The sequence below is a fragment of the Gallus gallus genome, chromosome 1 (assembly GCF_016699485.2).
Source record: "Gallus gallus isolate bGalGal1 chromosome 1, bGalGal1.mat.broiler.GRCg7b, whole genome shotgun sequence".
Classification (NCBI taxonomy): Eukaryota; Metazoa; Chordata; class Aves; order Galliformes; family Phasianidae; genus Gallus; species Gallus gallus.
The window spans coordinates 123027681-123051390 of NC_052532.1; the positions used below are offsets into that span (position 1 = coordinate 123027681).

Genomic DNA, 23710 nt, shown 5'->3' on the forward strand with positions numbered 1-23710 from the left:
TACAATATTGCACACAGATCTTAGGTCATGCAAGCCTGTTTCCCTTCTGCCTGCTGGGTTGTTGTGTGTGTGTGTGTTTCCTTTTTTCCATTGTGCTTTTGAGTCAGAATTTAGGTTTTCCTTATACACATAGGTGCTCTTGCTCTTATCCCTCTCTCACATGTGTTTATGCCCTCTGTGAGCAGGACTCAGCCAGGGAGGCCAACTCGCTTTGCTCACCCATTCCTTTCGGGGGCAGGGGGTGTGTGGGATGAATCAAAATGTACGGCGTGGCGGCCGACTCCCACGGGAAAGCGAGCCCCAAAGGCTGCTCCCCGACCTGGGCACCCCTTGCAGACGCTGTCCGGGGGCTCCCTTCTTCCTCACCCCCTCTGCCCTCGCCGCGGCTCACAGCGGGGAAGGGGCACCGGGGGTTCTCTTATAGCTGGGGCCGGTGGTGACGTACGGTGGAGCGGCGACTGGCACGGCGCCGGGCGGGCCAGTGAGTGGAGCGAGATCGAAGCTGACAAGAGCCTGGGCGATGTGGAAGGGGCTGTGATCCGCGGGAGGGAGAACAGAGGCGCTCCATCGCCGCTGCCGTCAATAGGGAGCGGGAAAGGAGGCGAGGGGAAAGCGCCTGTGCCGGGGGGCGGGGGGCGGCATTTTTGGTGGATGGTATGAAGCCAGCCATGGAAACTGCAGCAGAGGAAAACGCGGAACAAAGCCAAGAGAAAAAAGGTACCCGGGGATCGAACAATAGCCTGTTTAAATCTGCTCGCTGAGGGCGCTGAGAGGGGATGGGGCCAGTCGGGTCACTTGTGAGCGGGGCTCTGAAACAGCCCGCGCTGCCTCCGTTAGCTCTGTGTGGAGATGGATGGAGTGGCTGTCTGTCTGTCTGTCTGTCTGTCTCTGTGTGTGTGCGGTGGCTCTGAGCCCTTCCTGAGTGGAGCGAAAGGGATTTTTTTTGCAAAAGAAGTCTTGTTGCTGCTGCGTACTCAATAGGTTTTGGTGAATTTGGGTTGTGGAGATAGCGTGGGGCTGTGTTTGTTGGGTGTCCTTCTCAGAGCCGTAACCCGGTGTTTCCCTGGGACCAGCCATGTAGCGGGGCTTGGCAGAGGGGACCTCGGTTATGGAACACACACAGGATTACAGCATCGCACAACCTTCACGTTGCTAGCTTGCTGCTGAGGGCTACGCATCATTTTAAGTTCCTTTTCATTTTCTGTGGTGTCTTCTGGTAGATTTTGTTTATGTGGAGATCTGCCTGTGCAGCGATAACAGAGAATAATGCCACGGCTTTCACGGCATTAGCCTTCAGGACGTGTCCAACCACTGAGAATTGCTATTTAGTGGGGAACACGAGCCAACGGTGGCCATTCTGCAGCAGGGAGGTGGCAGTGCACAGGAGTGGGGCTCCGCTCACCCAGCGGTACAGGTGATGCCTTTGGGTCGCAGGGCTCAACTTCAGAGCGTAGATCCACCTATGTGTTTCTGCAGCATGTAATTTCTGCCAAGTAACCATCTTTTTAGTGCAGCAGCCCGCTGTACGAATCGGAGCAGTAAGTTTTTCTTTTTTGTTAGATGATAGAAAATTATTAACATTTCCACTTATTTTTTCCTGATTCATGCTACGTTGTATGTCATTTGTAAGCAATTTGAGTGTCTCGTAGGCATATGCGGCTGATACACAACTGATACGTTTCTCTGGGGAAATTGTTTCATTTATTGTTAAACAGTTCAGATATGAGCTTCATGATAAATCTGGTCCTGTCTAGATTCTGTTTTCCTGCTTTGAATTTGATCCCTCCTACACGCTTTGTATAATTCAAACCTAGCTTCAGTTTCAAGTAAATGAAATTTGTCAAGTGATTAGACAGTACTACATAATCCCTTAGGGATTTCACCAAAGGAGTTCCACTGATGAGAGATTAAACTCTGAAAGCCATTAGTGTATGTAGGCAGTAGCCCACCTCACGGTAGTTTTTGAGTAATTAATGTACAAAATGTCCTAAATACCTTGGCTGAAAACCCACCTTGAGCTCGTGGATTATTATTTGAGAAGTGCATTGATTTCTTCTCTGCTGATTGATGAGTTTCTTTTAAACAGTTACAACTCCTGACAGTAAACACCAAAGAAAATTTCTGTATGCATTAGCAGCTGTGCAAAACAAAATGTGCGTTCAGGATGAGTTGGTAGTTTCCCTTTGATTTGGCAAGAGTGAAAGCACAGCACGTAGAACAGTAAATCTGTTACCGAGTCAATATGGTTGATCTGCTGTTTTCATCGGATGCAAGCTGGGGAACTTCCTTTCTTTAATTTTATCACCATTTCCTGGCTTTTCTGTGATAATTTCATACTTTGTTATGTTACATAGGTGTATTTATGTAACACTTCCAGGCTTTGCTTCTGACAGTTCCTTAATTTTTAAAACTGACACGCGGTCTCTCACACTATACCCTTTTTTTCCCCATTCAGTTAACTTCCAACTATTTTTTGCAGGGAATTAAATGCAGAAAGCTGAAACACTCAATTGCACTTTAAGTAGCAAAGTAGCTCACATCCCCATGAGGCGCAGATAGAGAGGAGGTGAGATTTGTTGGGCTTTGGGGGTCAGGTATTCCATCATGCTGGGATGCTGTAGTGCGGTAAGGTTTCCAGATGGACTCAGCATCAGGTGCCTATGTGACATGGCAGGCTTCTGCAAAAGGGCTCTTCTACCAGCAGCTGTCATGGTGGAAGTGAGCTTCTTCTCTTTGTGAAATGGAAGATGTCCTGGAAAATGTCGCTGCTTTCTCTGGGCATGTAGAACAGCAACTGAATCCTTCAAAAACAGCATTCATTTACTGTCCAGGCTTCTTGTCCTAAATTTTTATGGCCAAAATGCCTTCTAGTTTGCAAGACCTTTTTCCTTTCGGATCACACCTGAAGTTACTGCAATGGCTGTCCTATATGGAGTGTCCTAGATCTACTGGTTGCAAGGCAACTATGACAGGTTGAAGCACTCAAAGAGCTATTGCAGAGTATTTTAACTCTTCCTTCCAGAAATGAAATGCAAAGTCCAAGGAGATGAAATAAACCAAAGTCATAGGGGTTTGAAAGATGTTACTATTGCTGATACTGAGCAGTAAAAGATCCTGAGTGTTCTGGATGTTCAGATTCACATGCACTGTGCTTTGCACTGCCAAATACCAGAGAAGGAATCTTCAGGTAGGTATTAGCTCAAGTATTTTTTCATCTAAGAGGTTTTCTCTGCTTCCACAGTTTTAAACAACAGGTTTCCAGGCTGTGATTTTTAATGTCGGGGCATCATTAATGATGGACTGCAATTATACAGAATAAATACTTTGAGGAACCAGGGATGGAACTGCAGGCTATCTGCATAAAGGGCTCTCTTTACTCTGAAAGGGTGTGCTGGGGAGTGAAACTACCCAGAAGCTGAGGAGGAACAGCCAGGTCTGCCTTGTGTTCAAGCATTTAATACAGCCATGTTGGAGAATGGTGTCCCACAGTTACTGGTTGTGCTACCCACCCCTGTTGCAAACGTGGATGGCCTTCCATTTTCTACTTCAGTATAGTCTAGATTTACACAAGCTGATGTTCTTCATGAATACTTGCCAACTGATAAACAAAAACAATTGGTCTTATTTACATTTCTGAAGTTGTTCTAAATTGTATGGGAATTCTGATTTTATATTTTCATAATTATTTTTGTGAGTCCCCTGCCTGATTCAGGCAATGATGCTGCCCAGCTGTTGGATTCAGCACTTATCAGGCATTTGTTTCTCTGCACCCAGATGAGTGGCTGCTGCCCCAGTTTTTTGATTGGAAATGGAGCAACATCCATGCTGATGGAGATAAGAAGTAAGTCAGCTTTGCATTGTATATCAGCAGCCCTTATCAGAGAACACCATGAGCAAGCTCAAACAAAATGTTTAGCAGATACTTTACAGGGCTGCAGGACAGATTGGATGCATTTTAAAGATGAAGGTTTACAAATTATTACAAATGACAGGGTTTATCTTGCAGGCATTAAATTAAATCAAAACGTGAGGACTGAGCAGGCAGATTTACTGAGGTGGAATAAATAAGAAAAACGAAATGCCATTCTACATCAGCAATGAAGGATATAGATCCTGATACACATCAACAGAGACAAGAAGTTTCCCTTTTCATTTAACTAAGAAAAATATTACTAAGCTGCAAAATTCCAAAGCAATACATATATATACATATATATATATATATATATATATATATATATGCACACACACACCGGAACCAACCAAAAAGAAAAGGCTGTGGATAGCCATGCTGAATTTACCAATTGCGTATGGAAGAAAGCCATTATACGAGGGAACGGTTTCCTTGTGTGGATACATATGATGTTCAAATTGCATATGCTGTACTGAGGAATAATGAAAGCCAACCTGAACAGCTGTGCCAAAGGTTTATTTTAATTGGCTGTTCCCTGAGAAGAAACTATTGATGAAAGGCGACCTTGTGCACAGCCATGGCTGTGAGCTTCGATTATTATTTTCATGTTACACAAAGCTATGTTTCCAGTATTAAACTCTAACTAGACAAATATGTGCTAGCCAAAAATACAGAAAACATTTCTCTTGAACACAACTGTGCAACTGTGTGAGGCAGTATGAACAGAGACACCGAAGTGTGACTTAAGAAAGAATTACATCAATGTGTATGTTTATTTCACTTTCAGTGAAGTTCTTTTTAATCAGTGAACTTACAACATTTTTATGTGTCACTGATAGATGTATCTTTCATTACAGCAAATTGGAAGAGAAAATAAAAGCATCTCTTTTACATGTTATGGTTACTAGCCAAAGTTTTCAAAAGTATTCCCTAATGTGAGACTCGCACAGTGCTTTCAGAACTGTCAAGACATTTAAAGATCTTTAGCACTTTGCATATTTTTTCCTATTTGAAACAGTTTATTGGTGCTTCAGACCCTCAGAAAATAATAACTGCTTTAGTGTAAGTCCCTGAAGATACAGCTGCAGGAAGAGAGGTCCAGCCTAGGGAGAATCTGGGACACATTATATTCTGGGGATAATAATTTGGCAGGCTTAGTGATTTAGGTTTTAATGAATAGGATTTGGTTTCTAAATAGGAAGGGGCTGAAAAATGCTCAGAGACTGTACTCATATTTGCCTGAATGACCTCATGGAAGCACAAAAAACTAGACATATGTGTCATGGTATATGGTAACGGGGGAAGAAACCCAGATGGTGATATCTGTTGACAATAGATTGCAGTAGGAGAAGAGAGCAGAGATTGGAGAGGAGATCCCTATTCGGTTTCTTCAGCCTTTCCCCATTTTCTGGCCAGCCCTGCTGCTGTCTCAGTGTTTGTCACCAGGCTGTCAGACCATAATGCCGCAGTGAAAACCTTCTCTTCACTCCCATGGACTGTGGGGTGCTTCATCAGCTGCTGCAGGTGAAAGTCCAAACTGTTTGTTTCCTCTAAAGCCGTACATCAAACACACTGGACACCAGGAATCCTCCTGCAGGCATGTGAAGTGATTCATCCAAAATGAATGCTGAACACCCAGTTGCCATCAGTGAGTATGTGCTACCACCAACGCTGTCAGTCTTACTCCATGCAGAACCAGCAGCTATCCCTGAAAGCCAGCTCCACAGAAAGTTGCTTCAGTGATCATGGCTGTGCATGAAGAGCATTACCCAAAAATACCACTTGTATAGCTCATTCCTAAAAAAAACAACCAACCAACCAACCAAACAAACAAAAGCCCCACGTCGTTTCTTGAATTTTTGGGGTGCAGCACTAAAGTCCATTTCTTCCTTACTGTGTGCAGTAGTTGTACACCATTGAAGCCTTTGGGGCATCTGACCTGGTAGTAGTTTTGCATGAGTGGGCCTGTGTGGGGCTCAGAGACATCACCAGAAGATTCTGTCTGACTTGGGGAGTCATTCCCGGTATGCAGCAGAGGCCACCAAGTGGCCAGATGCTGAGCGATTCTTCAGAGAGCAGTGGAAACACTGAGATTTTATATGCAATTTAACCCACTGCCCTATGAAATGAGTCCTGCTTTTGTAAAATTAGAAAACCCTCACAGAATATTCTCATTTACAGGAAAGATGCTGCAAAGTTCATGTGATAGTTCCATGCATCAGGGTTTTATACCAGTCCCATCACAGGTAGTGCCTGCAGTGGCATCGGCTGCTTTCAGCAAGTGGTTTTTGTAGCTGCTGCAGGAGAAGTCTCAAGTTGTGGGCTACAGACTGCTAGGATGAGGCCCTTCTGTTTCCAAGGATTTGGTCTAAATGCTGCTGCAAGGCAGTTGAAGATTTTTTTTTTCCCTTGAGGAAGTTTTGCCAGATTTTAATTAATTAATTAATTTTAAATCTAAATCTGTTACTGATGTCCAATAAGTAGCTAATCATAGAATCATAGAATCTTTAAGGTTGGAAAAGACCTCTAAGATCATCTACTCCAGCCATCCAGCTACCACAGATATTGTACACTAAATCATGTCCCTCAGTGCCGCACCTACACATCTCTTGAACGCCTCCAGGATGACGACCTCTAGGGATGACCACCACCTCCCCTGGCAGCCTGTTCCAGTGCCAGACCACTCTTCTGGAGAAGTTTTTCCTAATAACCATCTTAAAATATTACAGGGAACGGGGAGGGGGACAGAGAGTGTGAAGTTCCAGCAAGCAATGCTGTTGTTTTCCAGTTTGTATCAAATTTGGTTATTGTGGTTTTTGTGATCACATGAGCAGGAATGTTCCAGTGTAAGCAGGAGGAGACGATACCGTGACAGAAGTTTCCCTGAGCATGCACTGTCATTTTGGAACGCTAGCTTCAAGACATTCTGAATTTGATTGTATTCATAAAATGTGGCATTTGTCTTTCCTGAAAGGAAAGATAAGCCATGCAAGGTGGAGCAGACTCGGGATATTCTATGAGTTCAGTGAGTAATGCTTTTTGGGAAAGACGTGCTGTCTGGTTCCTACTCCATGGTTTGCGTATGAGTTGCACAGAGCGGACCAGGAGCAAACCACAACGTCTCCTTTAAAGAGACATTGATTTAACCCAAAAGGCTGTTTTAGTGATGGAGCTGATTCACCAGAAGATGAGTAAATTCATTTTGAGAACCTCTAAATCCACCACTTGTATGTGAGGCCAAGATGTTTCTCTTCTGACGTATGCAAATGCAGCCATGCCAAACTTGTCAGCACACAAGTAGCGAAGCAACCTGAGGGAAGGACTAGGGCCCTCCCAGTTCCACACAGACCAGAGATTTGCCTTGGACATAGTTCACAATACACTACTTCCTACCAGTGTAACCTCGCTGAAATGCTGTGCAGTCAGGTTTATTTTGGCTAGGGACGACAATTATGTTTTCATTCAGCTGTGGTTGAGTGGGACTGCAGAGCGTGTTAACGAATGGCTGGGCCGCACTGCCCTGACAGCCCAGCAGTGCTGTGAGGGAGGAGGGCAGGAAATGTCGGTGTGCGAGTGGTCCGGCGCCATTTTGCCCTTGGGCTTCTCAGTGTTCAGCAGTGGCAAAGCTTTGCTGGTGAACATGCAATGGTTGCGTTTCAGTGCATGCAGTGTCCTCTCTGAGTGTACCTCTGGCCTCAAGGGCAGACCCTTGGAACGAGCCTCTTTTAACCTATTTGGTGTGGATTTTTGGAAATGATCAGAGCCTGCATGAGATAAAGCCCACAACTTTCTTTATGTAAGAAGGTAACGAGTAAGCTCGTGGTTTTGCCCTGTATTAATTGTTTTCTTTGTTAGATTTGGAATATTTTACAAAATGGATAATGTGGTTTTCCATGACTGTGTCTTCCCAGAGCAGAGCCCCCATGCTGTGAACAAGGAGGGGGAGCAGCAAGGGTGGGGGGGAGATGACTGGCAGCTGTAACAGAGGGGCCTCTCCTGGGTGTTCAATTCAAATCCCATCACGGGTTTCAACTCTTCAGCCCTTCTTAATAATTGTATGAGCATTTCCCTGTTGATTGTCTCCCCTCCTCCCAGTCCTTTCCTTGTTTTGGTAAAGTTATGTTATTTGAGTGATGTAATTAGAAACGTGTTTTTATGGGCTCATATTTTTTAAGTTAAATGACTGAAAGTACTGAACTACACACTTTGGTGACACTGACTTTTTACCACCTAAAATTGGCAGTGATCACCAGACCAGAAATGGAAATTGGCAGGTACCACTGGATGTACAGGAGTTCAAGGCCACACCGGTACCATCATGTGCCAGCATTGAGAGGCAATGTTAGTCCTTTGGGGATTCAAGGTAAATAAAGGGCGGGGTGAAACTGGAATGGAGAGTTCAGAAATGGTAGCATGAACCTAATGCTTTGCAATAGTCCTAACAATGCAAGAGAAATGTTCTGTTTTTTGTTTTCTTTGTTAAGCCTGTAAGGAGTTTAGTTCTTTTGTATGAATACTTGATGTACATTCAATTTTGGTTGTTAATGCTTGAAAGACAGTAATGTGCTTGAAGGATACCTCCCTGTTAAATGTGCTGCCTGTTTCAGAACTGTTTAATGATGAGATGGTGCGGTATGGGTTTTTGTGTGCAGATGAGTCTATCCACATGGTCAGCCACAAATGCACTGATTGACACTAAATGAGTGACAGCACATCTGATTTATTGGTTTCCTACAATATGCTTCCTAGACAATATTATGTGGTTTTCCCTGCATTTTTCCCTTGCTAGAAATGGTAGTGGGTATGTCAGACTTTAAACGATTTATGTAGTGTGTGTCAGATTTTTAAAGACAGAAGCTGAAGTTTTAAAAATTGTTTTCTGATTCCACATGCTTTCAATGTCTGACCTGAATCCTTCAAGAGGTTTTTTATTTTCCTGAAGCTTTGTTTTGAGAAACTGGGGGATTTAGGTTTGAAGCATCTCAGAAAGGCACCTGAAGTCAAGCACAGGACTAATGGTATTGGAAAATTCCAGCCGTGGATTTACAGAGTTAAGGGCATAAATGCTCAGAGAGAGCATTTGCAACTATCTGCATCCAACAGTCCTCTTTTTTTCATGGAGCTGAGTGACTGAAGCCTGCATGACAGGTTGTTTTCTGGAGATGTCTGCCTCCGTATCGTAGTCTTTAACTACAGTAGAAGAGAAACATTCACCAATTTGCCTCCATTATGTGATCATATCCGTTTGTTCTTTAGGATCCATATGTTTATGTATTTCAGAATGTCTTTTTTTTTTTCTTTTGCAAGTACTTAGTAAATCATGACCTCTGTCTCCCATCTTTGTTATCAATATTCATTTTGGCCCTATTTTATGATAAGTGATCCAGTGACAGACTCGCGGCTGGCTGTAGGCTTGTCAAAACTTCAGATCTGTATATGTGGGATCCTTTGTACAAGAACAAAAGGTTTAGGGAGGAGTGACAGATTATGAATGCTGCCTTCCTGGTCTGTGGAGAGCATGGAGGGAACAGGCCAGGTGCCTGGTTATCAGGGCCTTGTGCCCTGTCAGCTGTCCCCAGAGCTGAGACACGTCCGTATGTGCTGGCACAGATGAGCCGGACGCAGAGGAGACTCGCAGCCTTCTGTCATGGCAGCTGGGAGTCTGGCACCTAAATGGGGATAGAAACCCTTGTTTAGGCAGCAGAACCCTTTGCAAGCTGCCTTGGGAAGCTTCCTACAGTAACACGTAGGTAAATGTGATGCCTTGTCATGGAAGGGCTGAAGAAGAAAGAGCTCTTACTGATGGAAGCCAAACCATGCAAGAGAGGCCAGTTCAAAGAAAGGTGCTATAAGTGGCTGCACTTAAATAAATTAAAAGGTTTCTAGGCAGCAGCAAGACTGTTCTAAGCAGGTCTTGAGTAAGACCAACTTGCCAGTGATGAATTAGCCATAGTGAAAATATTAGTCTTTCCCTTAGACTGCAGGGAAAAATGTGGCTTTAATCACAGCACACCTGCTATAACACACCTCCCTTCAGCACTGGCATGCAGCTCTCTGCTGCTGCATGACATTGGCTGGAGTGCTGAGATACAAGCTCAAGCTGCTTTGACAACTCGCCTTATTTCTTGAGTTTCTGTGCAGTGTGGGTTGTTCCTATGTCACCTGGCCTGTTGATGCCAGTGTGGACATCACTAGGAGAACCCCGCTCAGGCATCCCCATGGTATCTGCTATGGTCAGAGGGTCTTCATGTATGGCATGGTCTCTCTTCAGCCACTTTAAGCTTTCATCAAGTACTCGAGCAATAATGGTAGAATCAATGTGAGATTTGCTGCAGTGCTTGAGCCAAGGCATCCTCAGAGCACCTGCAAGCTTAATGAGCCTTTCAAAATGCCTAAAACAATCTTTTTTTTTTCTCCAGGAAGCATTTCTGTCTCTAGAAAGAGATACTTAGCGCTGGCTGCTTAATGTAAGCTGAGCTGTAGGTGTTACAGGGGAGGTGGGAGTTGTTTGCGTTGTGGGAATCTTTTTTTTCCTTAACTTATGTCCTCTCAGCTTGCACCCTTACTGAAGCAAGCTGAAATTTTGAAAATGGCATGGTGGGACATCAGCTGGAGACATACCTACATGGTGGCTGTTGGAGGGCAGAGGATTAGTAACGATTCAGGTTTCTTGCAACTTCTCTCGTTCCATTTTGGATGAACCTTCTCAGAAGATCTTGGCATCCCCAGGCTTCTCTGAAATGGAGGATTAACAAATCTTAGACCCACTTGGCGGAATGCCTCCCACACACTGGTTTTGGCCTCTTAACCCTATGTAGAGAGAGGCTGTATTTCTGTTTGCTTCTTTGTAGCTGGGGAAGAGGCAACTGAGGAAGCAGTTGGTAGTAGTGGCTGAAATCCAGTGTGGCAAAAGTCATGTGCTAACGACTGGTGGAGAGTGAGGTCAGTTATGACTGCCAGAAAGGTGGACCTAAGATCCACAACTCCCATCTTCCAGGTAAGATACTTGCCCTTGATTAAATCAAGTCAGCTTTAGAAATTGTGTCTTCCAAGCTCCAAATGGATCGGAGGGGAGTTTGCTCAGGGAAACCCTGATATCATTACAGAATACTTCACAGAACTGCTGGAGTGCCCCTTCGGACTGAAGTGCTTAGGTGCTGTTGTGCCTCTCCCAGTGAGTATGCATGGATGTCCAGGCATTTGAGTATCTCTGGCACTCTGCTCATCTGTTTCACCTCTTTGGCTTGAGCTTGTGTACAATAGTCACCTGATCTATCAGATACTGAGGCAGAAATCCTTGCGCATTGACCCTGTTGATTGTTTCTCCGAGAAAGCAGGAGTAGGTGAACTGAGGGGAGGAAGGTCAGGGTGAGGTTGAGGAAGAATGTCTTCAGACATCTTAAGCAGTGAGTTGATGGTCCATCAGCTGAGAGTTACAGCACAGCTTGGACCAGAGGCTGTCCTTGCTGATGCAATATGTTTGCTCTCTGAGCTCTGTGTATCAATGAGCCCTTCCACATGCTCAGGCTGTGCGAGAGTCCCAAGGGGCTGCTTTGCATAGTAGAATACTAGAATGAGGCTGCAGGAAGAATAATGCCAAAGCTTTTATCAGTACTGCTTGAGCTGTTCCTTATGTGAGAAGTCTCTTTTTAAAGCATCTACTTAATTTTCTTCTCTGGTAGTAGCTTACAGCTAAAAAATATCCGTCCTCAAGGGGTCCCATTTGTACCAGTTGGAAGTAAGGCCTTTTCCATAGCATAAATCAAATGTATTTCTTCTGGTGTAATTTGCATTGTTTCATGGACCAAAAGTAAAACAGAGGAGACATGAATTAAAATTGACAATGTTTTGCCTGACCTTTGTGCAAGGGAATAAAGCTGGGCAAGAGCAGTTCTCTGGTGCTACAGTCTCATGGGCTGCCAATGTCCTTCTCGTGCAGGTATAGCTCCTCACTGTCACATAGCAAACCACCAGGGAAGGGTGCTTGCAGTGAGTGTGGAGGTAGTGATTCATATTTTATAGATTGCGCTGTCTGAAAATGATGCCTTCTGAACACCTGTGAACTTAATGAGCCTTGCAGAGGCTGGGAATGGAATAAATGGCAAGTGTATGTATTTCAATAAATTTGAAGAAGATAAATTAGATGAAGTCTGTAAAAAGACCATTCAGAGTATCTGTCCTGGCACTAAACAGGCCTTAGAATTTAACCTGCTGCTTCGTGCAGTGGGAGTGCTTATTTTTTTCCTGTAGGTGACAGTTTGGATCTGAGATTTGTTGGAAAAGGGGTTATGTTTACTGATTTCTGTTTTTAGAGTGATTTCTGTGTCATTTAATAGCATCTTTCTCCATGCTATTGCATCTAGATCTTACATTGCTAAAAGGCCTTTTTTTTTTTTTTTTTTTTTTTAACAATATGACTGTTATGTTTTCTTTACTGAGAAGAAAAAAAACCAAATCAGCCTGATAAACTGTCCTTTGAGTAGCTCCGCTAGTAACTAGCAGAGATCAGGCTGAAGCTGACTGGATGGATCAGGCCACCCAGATCTCTCTGTGCTGGCACTAGAAATGTCTCCCATGAGCCACCGTGAGGAATGGAATGGTGGTCTCGCTGGATTTCAGGTCTGACCTTTTGTGGCAACCCTGATGGCTGTGGTCTACAAAGGTAGTCATCTTCATCCGCCATTCCATTCACGTTGCTCAGGAAAGCATATTAATGTATTAATTTACAGCTTGATCTAGGTAGACCGATACATCCTTTCATGAAGTTTTCTGGCATCCGTGAAGAGCTCTCTTTCAGTAGAAACTGAATTCTCATCTCTTCTGATTGGAGGAGAACAAAAAGAGAAAAGTAGGGAAGGTTGAACTTGAGATCCTCTGTTTAAGAGGTTTAAGAAGTCTGTGGGAGGAAAACACGGGATGTGTTCTACTTGAGCTTACCACTTCAGTCTCTTTGATGTTCTTGATCTGTAACAGCGGCGAGTGAGCATTTCTCATCATTTATAACAAGGGTTTTAGCTTTCTGTGTTATATTTTGTAAATTGGCAATATTTAAGAGCAGTAACAGGTAAGAATAGAGCTTTAACCGAGGCTTTCAAGTGATTTAACACAGAGACTTTTTATGAGTGCCCCTGTGAATGCTTGGAGGGAAATTTGTCACGTGCTTTAAACTTACCCCCTTGTAAGACTAAATATCTTATTGTACTGCTGCTGCTGACCCTTGGCAGTTAGTGTGGGTGACAGCTGTGAGAACTGGAAGTAATCTCACTGCTAGATACTGTCTTATTCTCACACAGAGAAGAAGGAGACAAACGCTGGTTTTCCTTCAGAGGTACTGGCATATTCCCACATCCCTCGCTGCTTCCCCCGTAGCTGTCAATCATGCTGTAAGGTACAGAAATGTACATCCTACCATGCACAAGCTGTTTGGAATGGAGGTTTTAAAAAATGAAGTAGGTGTCAGAAAGTAAAACTGGCACTTGTTTTCAGTGGCTTACAGTTAATTTTCTGACAAAGATCCATGGTAGTTTAAGGCTCTGATGGTAATTATGCGTGTTTGGCATTAGGTAATCTTCAGTGCTGGGGAAAGAGGAGATGAATGTAAAGTGTTGAGCTCTCCTCTTATGTGAATTGAGAGTAGTGCTCCCAATGTAGGGCTCATGTGGATGCGTAGTAATGAACCTAATTTACAAGCAGTGACTGCATTTAAGATGTTATCTGGTGCTTTTTCTTCCCTCGGGTTTCCTACAGCTCTCTTGTGGTGAAAGCAGCTCCTCAGCGCTTACCTCCTGACTCCTGTGCTGAATGTAGTAGAGGTGGCTCTTCTGAGTTGGAAGAGGCCACGTCACTTCTTCCACGTGTAACCTGGACAGATGTACCACATCCCAGGACTTCTAAAAATGCATTATGCAATTGCAGGGAGTAAGCAGTGGGAAAAAAAAATCAGTGCCTATTGCTTCATCTTTAAAAAGAGGAGGACAGATTTATGTGAGAAGAAAACAACCTTCTAAGGAAAAAGAGTGGCAGCCAACTCAGAAAGCGGTCATTGCAGCATTGAGGCTTAATTGCCTGAAGTGGAGAGCTTTTCCAACCATGTTTCAGGTTTTCTTTATTCCTTTTCTTTTTTTTTCAGGCCTTACAATATCAGTGGTTTTCACCAGAGGTACAGAAGCATTAGTTCAACCTTGAAGTAGTCTGGGGCGTTAGAGGACAGGCTGGGTTTCTGTCTAGGAGGTGTTGTGGCCACTTTACATCATGCTTCCCATGCTTTGCTTTGAGTGATGGCTCTGTGAACGTGTGCCTGTCTCAGCTTTTCAAGCCTGGCCTTCAGAGCTGCTGTGGTAACTTCCTAGAGAAGGCCCTGGGACTACCCGTGACACCTAGCTGATCCCAATGTACTGCACTTTGTCATTCTGTTAGCACAGACATAGTCGTTCCAGTCCATCTTGACCTTAGTAGGATGAGTCAGAGTCTGAGAATTGCTGGTTTGTTTGGGTTTTTTTTTAAGACCTCTTTCCATTAATTCTGCATTACCTTGCTTTTCTGAGTTTAAATCTTAAAGCTGTACTTAAAGTAGCAAAGAAGGTTTAGCCACACAATTGCCGTTTGACACGGGAAATTGAATAGCTAAGCCCCTGCTTGTATGTAACAGCCCATACACTGCTGGGTAGATTATATAATTACTCTTCATGCATTAAGCAACCAATTGCTGATTTGTGTACATATGTAGGTTCATCCTTTACCAATTTCCTGTGACTGATAGTTTCCAGGAGATTAAAAGAATAGTTGGTTCCTGTCTTTTTTCCTTTCGCTTTATTTTAGTCCTCTAGCAAGAATATTTGTGTGTGTGTGCGTGTGTGTTTAATAGCATTCATTCCCTAGAGAATAATCTCAGTCCTTGTTTTAGCTGGCCTCCTTCTGAGAGTGTGTTAAATCTGTAGCCAAGATCACAGGCAGCCCTGGGCAAATCATTGGGCTGTTATTAACCTGCCTCCATGGCAACTGCTGCTCACCAGCCTGGGGACAAAAAATGTTTTTATTCTGCTGAGTTGCACAAAAGGTTCTAGTGATGCCTTGCACAAAATGGCCATTGAAAGGGGAGATGCAGCAGCGGGTATTTGTGCTGCACAGTTTCATATTTAAATCATTTTACTCTGCTGCAATAGAAGTGGATGTGCAGCTGAAAACTTCAGCGTGTCGGCCAGGTGGGAATTTAAAATAAATAGATTAAAAAAAAAAATTAGTTCCAATTTTCTACTAAAGCAACTTATTTTGGTCAGCTTTAGTTTACGGGCCTTCGGCCTGCGTTTGTCATCAGTGTGTTATCAAGCTAATTTGTAAAAGTGGTTGTGAAATAGGCAGACACCATTGTGGGTTTGCAGTCATACTGTAATGGGTACTTGCTGGCTTGGGGTTGCAGAGAGTGATCATAAAGCAGGTTGCCTAGGAAGCTTTCTTTTTGGGAAGAAATCCTGTCTTGCTTCAGTGCTAGTCTGGGCGTCTGGGTAAGACTGCTTGAGGAACGTTTGATTTTAGCTGGTTTTGAAAGCTTCCTTTGTTTTAGGGGAGTTCTATCTCTCTATCTCTCTCTATATAAATACATCAAACCAGCTCTGTTGTCCAGGCGGGGAATGAATTTAGTCTCCAGCACGAAGCTGTGCGGAAGCTCTGGTGTTGCTTTGGGTGCCCAACAACCGTATGGGTTCTGTTTCATGGAAAGGGGCTGCTTTGGGCTGCTTTTGTTCACTTAGAAGCTGGCTGCATGCAGTACCCCTGTAAGCTGAAGCCCCTCTGCCTCCTGGTTGAGGCTTGGTGTAAGTGGTTCCCGCAGTTCCGCATTGGGGCGGCTTCCTCTGCCTCACCCTACAGACTTCCTAGGGTTTCTTGGGGCCATGGTCTGGCCTGATACAATGAGGACCACCCAAATATTGTGGTGTGCCTTTGTACTTGAGCTGTTGGGGTGGGACACACAGAATACAGCCACAACGACGCTATGTGCTGCTGCTAGTGACTTGGAAGAGAGAGGGGGATTGCCACCATCAGTTTACTCGAGGATCTCCTGGCTTTGCTTCCCGCTGCTTTTATTTCCCATTTCTGATGGGATCCTTCCATGAGTTGATCAGTGATGTGATTGACCTCCTTCCCACCAACCAGCAAGCGGGTGTTCGGTTGCCTGCTCCTTCACAGTAGGACCTGGGAGGCCATTTTGTGCCAGGCTGTGGTCCTGCATTGCCAGACAACACTCTGCTGGCTTGCTGTGCCATTAGGCCTGGGCAGGCCTTTAATGCTGCTCCCAAGCCAGGTGCAGCAGTTTCTAGGGTTAACTCTTGGAGCTTTGGGTCTGATGTGGAGGCAAGTGCAGAGGGAGGTGAGCCAGCCTCACGTGTAGGACTGTTCTATGTGTCAGGACTGCCTGACACATAGCTTGGGGACTGCCATCAGGCACATCCCCCAGGCACCACAGCTGAGGTTCGCTCTGCAAGGTCTGCTGTCTGAGCTCAACCCTGGACCTCTCTGATAAGATGAATACCAGAGATGATTTTCTGTGATAGTGCTCATCTGTGTCTGCTTGCTGTGCCTTGTCCCCGAGTGCCCCACTGCCACGTCTGTGGTAGTTGCTGCATTTCTATCCTGTAGGCAGCTCCCGCTGTGCAGCTTCCAGCTATGGACTCAGCTACAAATGTTTGCTCCCATGCAATTACACCTCATCCATAGTCAGCAGAGTGGCATTTCATAGGTTGTTTCCCTGGTGGTAGCTGCTCTAGCTTGACTTAGACGCTTGCTAGTGGCATTCAAAATGGAGAGTTCTACGCTTGTGACATAGGGTAGGACTCTGAGGACACTGGGACGTGTAGGTTGAGCAGTCCTATACCTGCGCATGATTTCTTCATGTTGTGCTGTCCAGCAGGATTGGCGTGCTATGCCAGGCACGGCATCGAGCGGCGTCCTAATGGCCTGTGCTTTGCGCAGTTGTATGAAATGTACGTTAATGGAGACAGCTTAATGCCGTCACCCTGAAGTAATGAATTGGTATGGATTGCCATTACCATTGTAACGCAGTTAAAAGCTGTGTTTGTTTCCGATTTACATTTCCCAGCTCTGCAAGCAGATGGACTTTCAGGCAGCGCGGTGGGGAGGAGCCTGGTAATTCGGCTGCCACGACCTTATTGCTGGGTTTGCCAGCAGCAGTTCTGGGGGGTCGTTCTGTTAACTCAGGCTGCTTAGGCAATAAATTTCATTAAAACTATGATTATGCTACTGCAGACTGTACTCAGGGATCACTGTAAATCCAGCGCATCCTATGAAGCTGGAAATGTATTGTCTGTGTAATTCCGCTCCATCTCACCACTCAATAAAAATTGCTACTCTTTGTCACCCGCTAATTTTTTCAGTTGATAGATCTGCATCCGTATATGGATTTAGACAAAGATACTCAGGAGCTGTGGCAGCGTGAAGAGCAGTTAGGTTTTGCAGACCACCATGGGTTCCACACATCCCTCATTTGTCCAAAAGGCTTTGCAGGCTCGAGTACTTCTCTGGCTTTCTGAGCAGTGCCAGCTCACCTGGTGCTCGTGTCCTTAATACCAGTAGTGCTGAAATGTGGCGAGCTCTGTGTCAGCAGTTGGATTGCTGTGGACCACTTCAGACAAGCAGCTTTTTTCCTTTTCCATTTCATAGGCTGTCTCATCGATCTCCTCTTGATCCTGCAAAGTTGGGAGTACTCGGCCCACTTTCTGGGCTTTGAGCTCACCCTGACAGATCTGTAGGTCAATGTTCAGAGGATGATGCTTTCTTGCACCATCTATAGATTTTTGCTTAGTGCAATGACAGTGTCTGGGCCTTTTATTCCCCGTGGCTTTTACCAAGCAAAGAGTGAATATTCTTTTCCCTCATAATTTGCTTTTTGCTCATAACGTTTCTTTTGCTTTCTCTCTCCTGCTTAGGTTGCTTTGAATGTTGCATTAAGTGCCTAGGAGGAGTGCCATATGCTTCGCTGGTGGCAACCATTCTCTGCTTCTCGGGGGTCGCCTTGTTCTGTGGCTGTGGCCATGTGGCACTCACAGGCACCGTGTCCATCCTTGAGCAGCACTTCTCCACGACTGCCAGTGACCATGCTTTGCTGAGTGAAGTGTAAGTATGCCTCCCATTGCCATTGTTTGTGGAGGACCCATTGTTCATCGCAACACCCTCATGCTGAGCGGGTAGAGATGGATTCTCATCTCAGCCTCCATCCCCAAGCATTAGCATGCTTGTTTGTCCAACATCTTTGGGTGTTTTTTGGTGTTTTGCAGTGTTTACACACAAAGAAGCAGTGTGTGTATCCTGCTTTAACCCATTTATATTCATTACATCAATTTCAAAGACCTCTAAAACACATGCATTATACCTACTGCTCCGGAGTTACACCTGACTTCTATCAGCCATCAGAAGGCAATGATGTGCCCAGAGTGGAGAAGCAGCTTTGTGTACAGGGCAGGATAAGATCCTACGCTTGAATTAGATTCCACAAGTAGATGTGTTGGAATCATGAAGCTATTGGTTCTTATTTGCAGGGGTGATCATTGCTATGGGGGAACAATCTTGGCTCTGATGAAAGTAAATAAAACCTGAAGAAATAGTATTCACTGGCAATACAAAGTCTGAAGGGATAACAGGATAACAGAAGTAGCTGGGAAATGTTCTGTCTACCACCCCTCAGAAGAAGGTGCATTGGGTGGATATTGTGCCCTGGACAGAAAAGCAAGAAAAAAGGAGAGTGTAAAGACTTACCAGTAGCTTAAATGTTTGTCTTTGCTACTGTAACTTTTGGAAATAACCACCAGTGAAATGTGAGGGGGGTTTCATGTTCCTGAGGTTTCTCAGAGAAGCCTGTTTCAGAGCCTGTGGTCAGCATCCAGCCCCACTGAAGCAAGTATCTGTTTCCTTTTAACACCAAGGACCTGAGTACATAGATTGGTGGTTTGGATGCGTGCCGCTCTTCCCAGCACCAGCTGGGCATTACGTATCCCCTGTGCTGAGAAGATTTTGCACAGATTTTGCTCGGCTGCCACTAAGACCCAGTTTTTAGGACACCAATTGAAGACTTTTCTATTAGAGTCCAGTCCAGTGCACTTAATTCTCCATGTTTGGGGGAGGGGTTTCTTTTTGATCATAGCCTCCCTTTAGCTCTTGTGGACATAGACCTGTCAATCTGCAGGTACTGAGCCTGAGACTGCCACAGCTCACCTCTTCCCATCCTCTGAGAGCACTACAGCAATGTTCTGGGGCTTCTCTCCCTCCCGATGCCCAAATTCAGGATCCCCTGTGACCCCGTCCCCCCCCCTGCTGCTAGACACTGGGTCCTCTGTTGTGTGAAGCGCAGGGACGCTGCCATTAGCATAAAAATTTAGAGAGAAACAATGAGCAGCTGTTCTTAGAATTTGCAAATGAAATTGCAGAAGTAGCCACAACAGGCACAAGCTTTGCATTTCGGAGGGTTGTTGACAAGGTTTCTTGTCAAGGCAGCCTCAGCAGCTGGGGGGTTGTGAGACTCTTACCAAAAACCTCCGGCTCTGTTGAAGGCAAACAAGAAAGGCTGGGGAGATGGGGTGACAGAAAAAGGGCAAAGAATTTAAGGCCAAGAGATGTAAATTCAATGAAAAATATACTAGTAGGCCACCATTTGTGGAATCGATTTTTAGCCAGGTTTCTTATTGCTAATTTTTAATAACACACATAGTCTTCTAGACCATTAGTGGCAGTGAAATGAATTCTGTTGTTGTCCCTCAAATGAGTTCATTTCTTGATGCTTTGCAGCACAGGTGCGATGGATTTAGCCTGTTATTTTGAATCAGTTTGGAAAATAAACATAAATGCTACTTCACTTCCCACATGTAATTTTAAATGATCGATATCCTGTTTTGATGCAAGAGGTGTGCGTTCCATCTGGATAATGCTTAGCTATGTAAATTGTGGTAATCAGTTTTCTTCAGATGAAGCTAAATCATGCACGTGTTCCTTGGAGATGCATATCTGTGCTGGCAGCCAGTTCAGGGAGAGTAGTAAGAATTGAAAGAGAATCTGAGGGAAGACATACATATATTTACCCTTAAAAAAATTAAAAGCAGTATGCATCTATTCAATTAATCTTCCTGTTCTATGAATAGCTTCATTAAAAATTGCCGTCCCAACTAACAGATATATATATATTTTTAAAGAATATAAGTTGTGGAGAAGTTAGTGCTGATGATAATTCTTTAGTGTGGGAGTGGTGAGACCCTGGGACAGGTTGCCCACAGAGGCTGTGGATGCCCTCTACATGGAGGTGTTCAAGGCCAGGCTGCATGGGGCTTTGAGCAACCTGGTCTAGTGGGAGGTGTCCTTGCCTACAGCAGGGGGTTGGAACTGGGTGACCTTGAAGGTTCCATCCAACCCAAAGCATTCTATTATTCTGTTATTCTATAATCAAGTGTGATTTTTGGAGACCAGAAGAAATGTTGTAGAGAAGATCTGCCGTTCTGGTCCTTCAAAACAGTCAGCTCATGTGCTGAATCTGTGTTGGGATTGCTGATATTACAGATGATTCTTTCTGTTAAATGTTCCAGCCAGAATAAAAACACTTAAGAGTGTCGCTGCTGACAGTAGATTTGTAAGGAATGAAGAACCTCCTCAAAGGTTCCCTCATCCAAGGGTTCCCTCATCCAAGGGAAGTGCTTATGGCATGTGCCTTGTAGCCTTCCTCTGCACATTTCTAGAGTACCTCAAATGGAAGGATTGTCTCAATATTTCTTTCACTTTTTTAACATTTACCTGCATTTAGGGGAGCTTAAGTGTGACGTAAGGTGCTGAAGTGGTCTGCTTGCTTGGAAGTACCTTCATGGGCTGTGGAGAACTTTCCTCAAGAGCACTCACTGCAGACAGGTGTCATTGAATGTACAGACATCTGCAGACACACATTAACTGGATTTTACAGGTGGAAGTGGTGAACTTCAGGAGCTACTTCTTTCGCCCAAGCCCAGGGAACCAGCACAGAGCCTGGTAGTTCAGCCAGTGGATCAGCTTCAACCTTTTCTGCCTCAGTGCACTCTCGCTATGCTGGAGCTACCAGATATTCCCCAAGTCTGGTGTCGGGATCAACCACAGGAAAGCACAGCTCCGTGGTGGAGGCATGAAACGGAGACCTCCAGCTTATGACTAAGTGCAGGAGGCACAGCACAAACAGGAGATGCTTAAGCAGACACAGGATGAACATGAGCAGGGCATGCCTGTGGCAGTGGGGCAATCGGTGTAGCACCCTCCTGCAGCCCACTGGCTTAAAATACATCAAAGAGCCCTGAACTGTGTTTCTAAAAAAGGGATTGTCCTCGTACCTGCTACGATTAGGGAGGACTTGCTTTGTTTTAATAGGACTGAAATCTAATTATGTCTTTTTTTGCTTTTTCCATTGTAGAATACAGCTAATGCAGTATGTAATTTATGGCATTGCATCGTTTTTCTTCTTGTATGGAATAATCCTTTTGGCAGAAGGCTTTTATACAACAAGCGCTGTGAAGGAGCTGCATGGAGAGTTCAAAACAACGGCCTGTGGCCGCTGCATCAGTGGAATGGTGAGTAGTGCTGGAAGTGGGAACGTTTGCCATTGCTTGCTAAAAGCCATCGGGTTCAGCTTGACTCCTGTGTTTTTGAACCACAGTGTTGTGCTGCTGCCTTTAACTCCTTATGGGTGGGCAGAGCCAATCCCTGCTGCTGATCCTTCTTTGAACTTCAGGGATGTTCGGTCAAATCCAAACTCTTTATGTTGACTTTTGGGGTGCTTCCAAGGCCTCCCCCTGCTAAAGCTGAACTCACTGTTCGAAACTCATGGAGGCCGCTGATTTTGAAGCCCTCAGTGTGAGACAGAATTGAAGTTGCACTTTCGAACGCGGCGTGCGCTAACAGTGGTAAGGGCAGACTGTAAAAGGGCTGTGGTTTGCAGAGCTATTTAAACGGCAGACTGCAGTGCCTCTAACTTCCTCAATCTATTCTACACAAGGATGTCTGGATCCTTCAAACAAACAGCAATGAATGAAGCTTCACAACGTCACGGCACTTGAATCAAATATTTCCATCTTGCTTTTGCAGCTGGCAGAAAGGATACAGGCATAATAATCAGTCTTTTTTGCAAAGCTGGAACGCTTGGAGCCTTAAAGTTACAAGCCACTCTTCTCTTCAGTATTCTTTTGTATCAGCACAACATTTTAAACTAAGTTTAACTAAAAATAAAAACTTCAGGCTCTCACCCACGTTGCCCCCTAGGGCGCACTCCGCAAGAACAGCAGCGTAACTGTGTTTCCGAGACAGGATTTCAAAGCTATTGCTGAAAATCTGAATTCAAAGCCCGTAGTTCTCGAGGAAGATAAGCAGTGTGACAGATCGCCCATGGGAAAGTGTGGGTGAGAAGAGCAAAGAGCTTTTGATGTGATTGTTGCATTTTAATATACAGCCTATATCCTGTACTTAAAAAATACGTGCTTTCAGCCGGCTAAATGCAGAGGGGATGCGTGTTTGTTTTCATGAAGGTTAACAATTTTCCGCTGTGCTGTTGGATGCTTATTGAATTTTTCAAGAGCTAATAAAAATAAGGCATCTCTGATCATTTCCCAGTTAAGCAGCTATTCTCTCGTTCTTTTTCTTGGAAAGTATCTTCGCCGTGGAGCAAAGTTATGTCTAAAACAGCCTTTTCCAAAGATGCAAAATACAGTGGAAACGTAGACATATGTGCATTCCATTACTGTGGATAATTGCTTCTGCAGTCGGGCAGTTGCAAGCACATGATTGTCAGCTGCGTACACAAATCCCAGTGTGACACACAGAAAATCACAAGGTTTGCAAGCAGAAGTAATATTTTTGCAGTCTGGTGGCTGCAGCTGGGTGCACACAGCAGCTTTTGGGCATCCAGTGGTTTTTCTGCCAATCTGATCAAGAACTTCTACGTTTTCCTCAGCGACATCACTGAGCTGGGGGTAGTCCCCTCAAGTCACATAGGATTATTACAGGAGACAGACTTCTGACTTGACTGAGCTGTTTCTCCTGGCTGTGGTACTGCACAGTCACTGTTCCCAACAGTTTATCTCTATTACACGTGAGATCGATTGTGCTTTTTCCTGGCTATCGTAGCAGTTGAAGGCTTTGTGTTTTCCTTCTCATGGATATTTCACATACACACGTGCAAGCCCACATCTTATTCATAGCATAGTTATAGAAATCCTTTAAACTGATCCACTTGATTGACACTGAAAGCCAGTGAGAGATCTTCCAGTGTATGGCACAAAGTGGGGTATTTCAGTTCAGTGGTATATAAATTCAAGGTGAGCTCTTTGGTTTTTTGGATGTTTGTCTTAGTTTTACAGGTAATTCCAGCTGCCCATGTGTCACCTTCTTTCCCTACAAAGCCCAACCAAATGCTGCACCACTGCTGTAAGATCTCCAGCCTTGTTTGGTGTGGCTTGACACACCTCTGAGGATGCAGACTTCCTCCACTGCAGGATTTGTTCAGTTTGGGGCCAGGCTGAGACAATTCCTCCCATCTGAGCTTTTCCCATCCTTGCTGCACCAGCACACAGGTTTCACACAGGAGTACAGTGTCAGTGTCCTGCTGCAAAGCAGAGCCTTCCCAGTCCACCTAGAGTTAAATAACAGTGAGAAGGTGTATACAAGGTGTAAAAAAGTTTCCCCGCTTTGCAAGATGATTCCAAACTCTCTCAAGGAGGTGCAATCTGGGAGCTGATGGCAGAGCTCTGAGTTGTACCTCACCATAAAACTTAACATGGAAGAAGAGGGAAG

General features: G+C 44.6%; 1 protein-coding gene across 24 annotated transcripts in view; it reads left to right on the plus strand.

Moving 5' to 3' along the window:
• Positions 1-23710, plus strand: part of GPM6B (glycoprotein M6B) — a 106340-nt gene that overhangs the window by 75597 nt on the left and 7033 nt on the right. For 7 of the 24 annotated variants that reach the window (NM_001012545.2, NM_001397190.1, XM_046940759.1 and 4 more), the window contains 2 exons: positions 17854-18040; positions 21339-21495. In NM_001012545.2, the coding sequence (NP_001012563.1) occupies positions 17854-18040; positions 21339-21495 (344 nt within the window). Of the gene's footprint in view, positions 1-483; positions 1539-3027; positions 3188-3774; positions 3842-7610; positions 7718-8156; positions 8277-11246; positions 15115-17853; positions 18041-21338; positions 21496-23710 lie in introns of those variants that run through there. The other 17 variants (XM_046940748.1, XM_046940747.1, NM_001397181.1 and 14 more) reach the window with 11 other exon arrangements.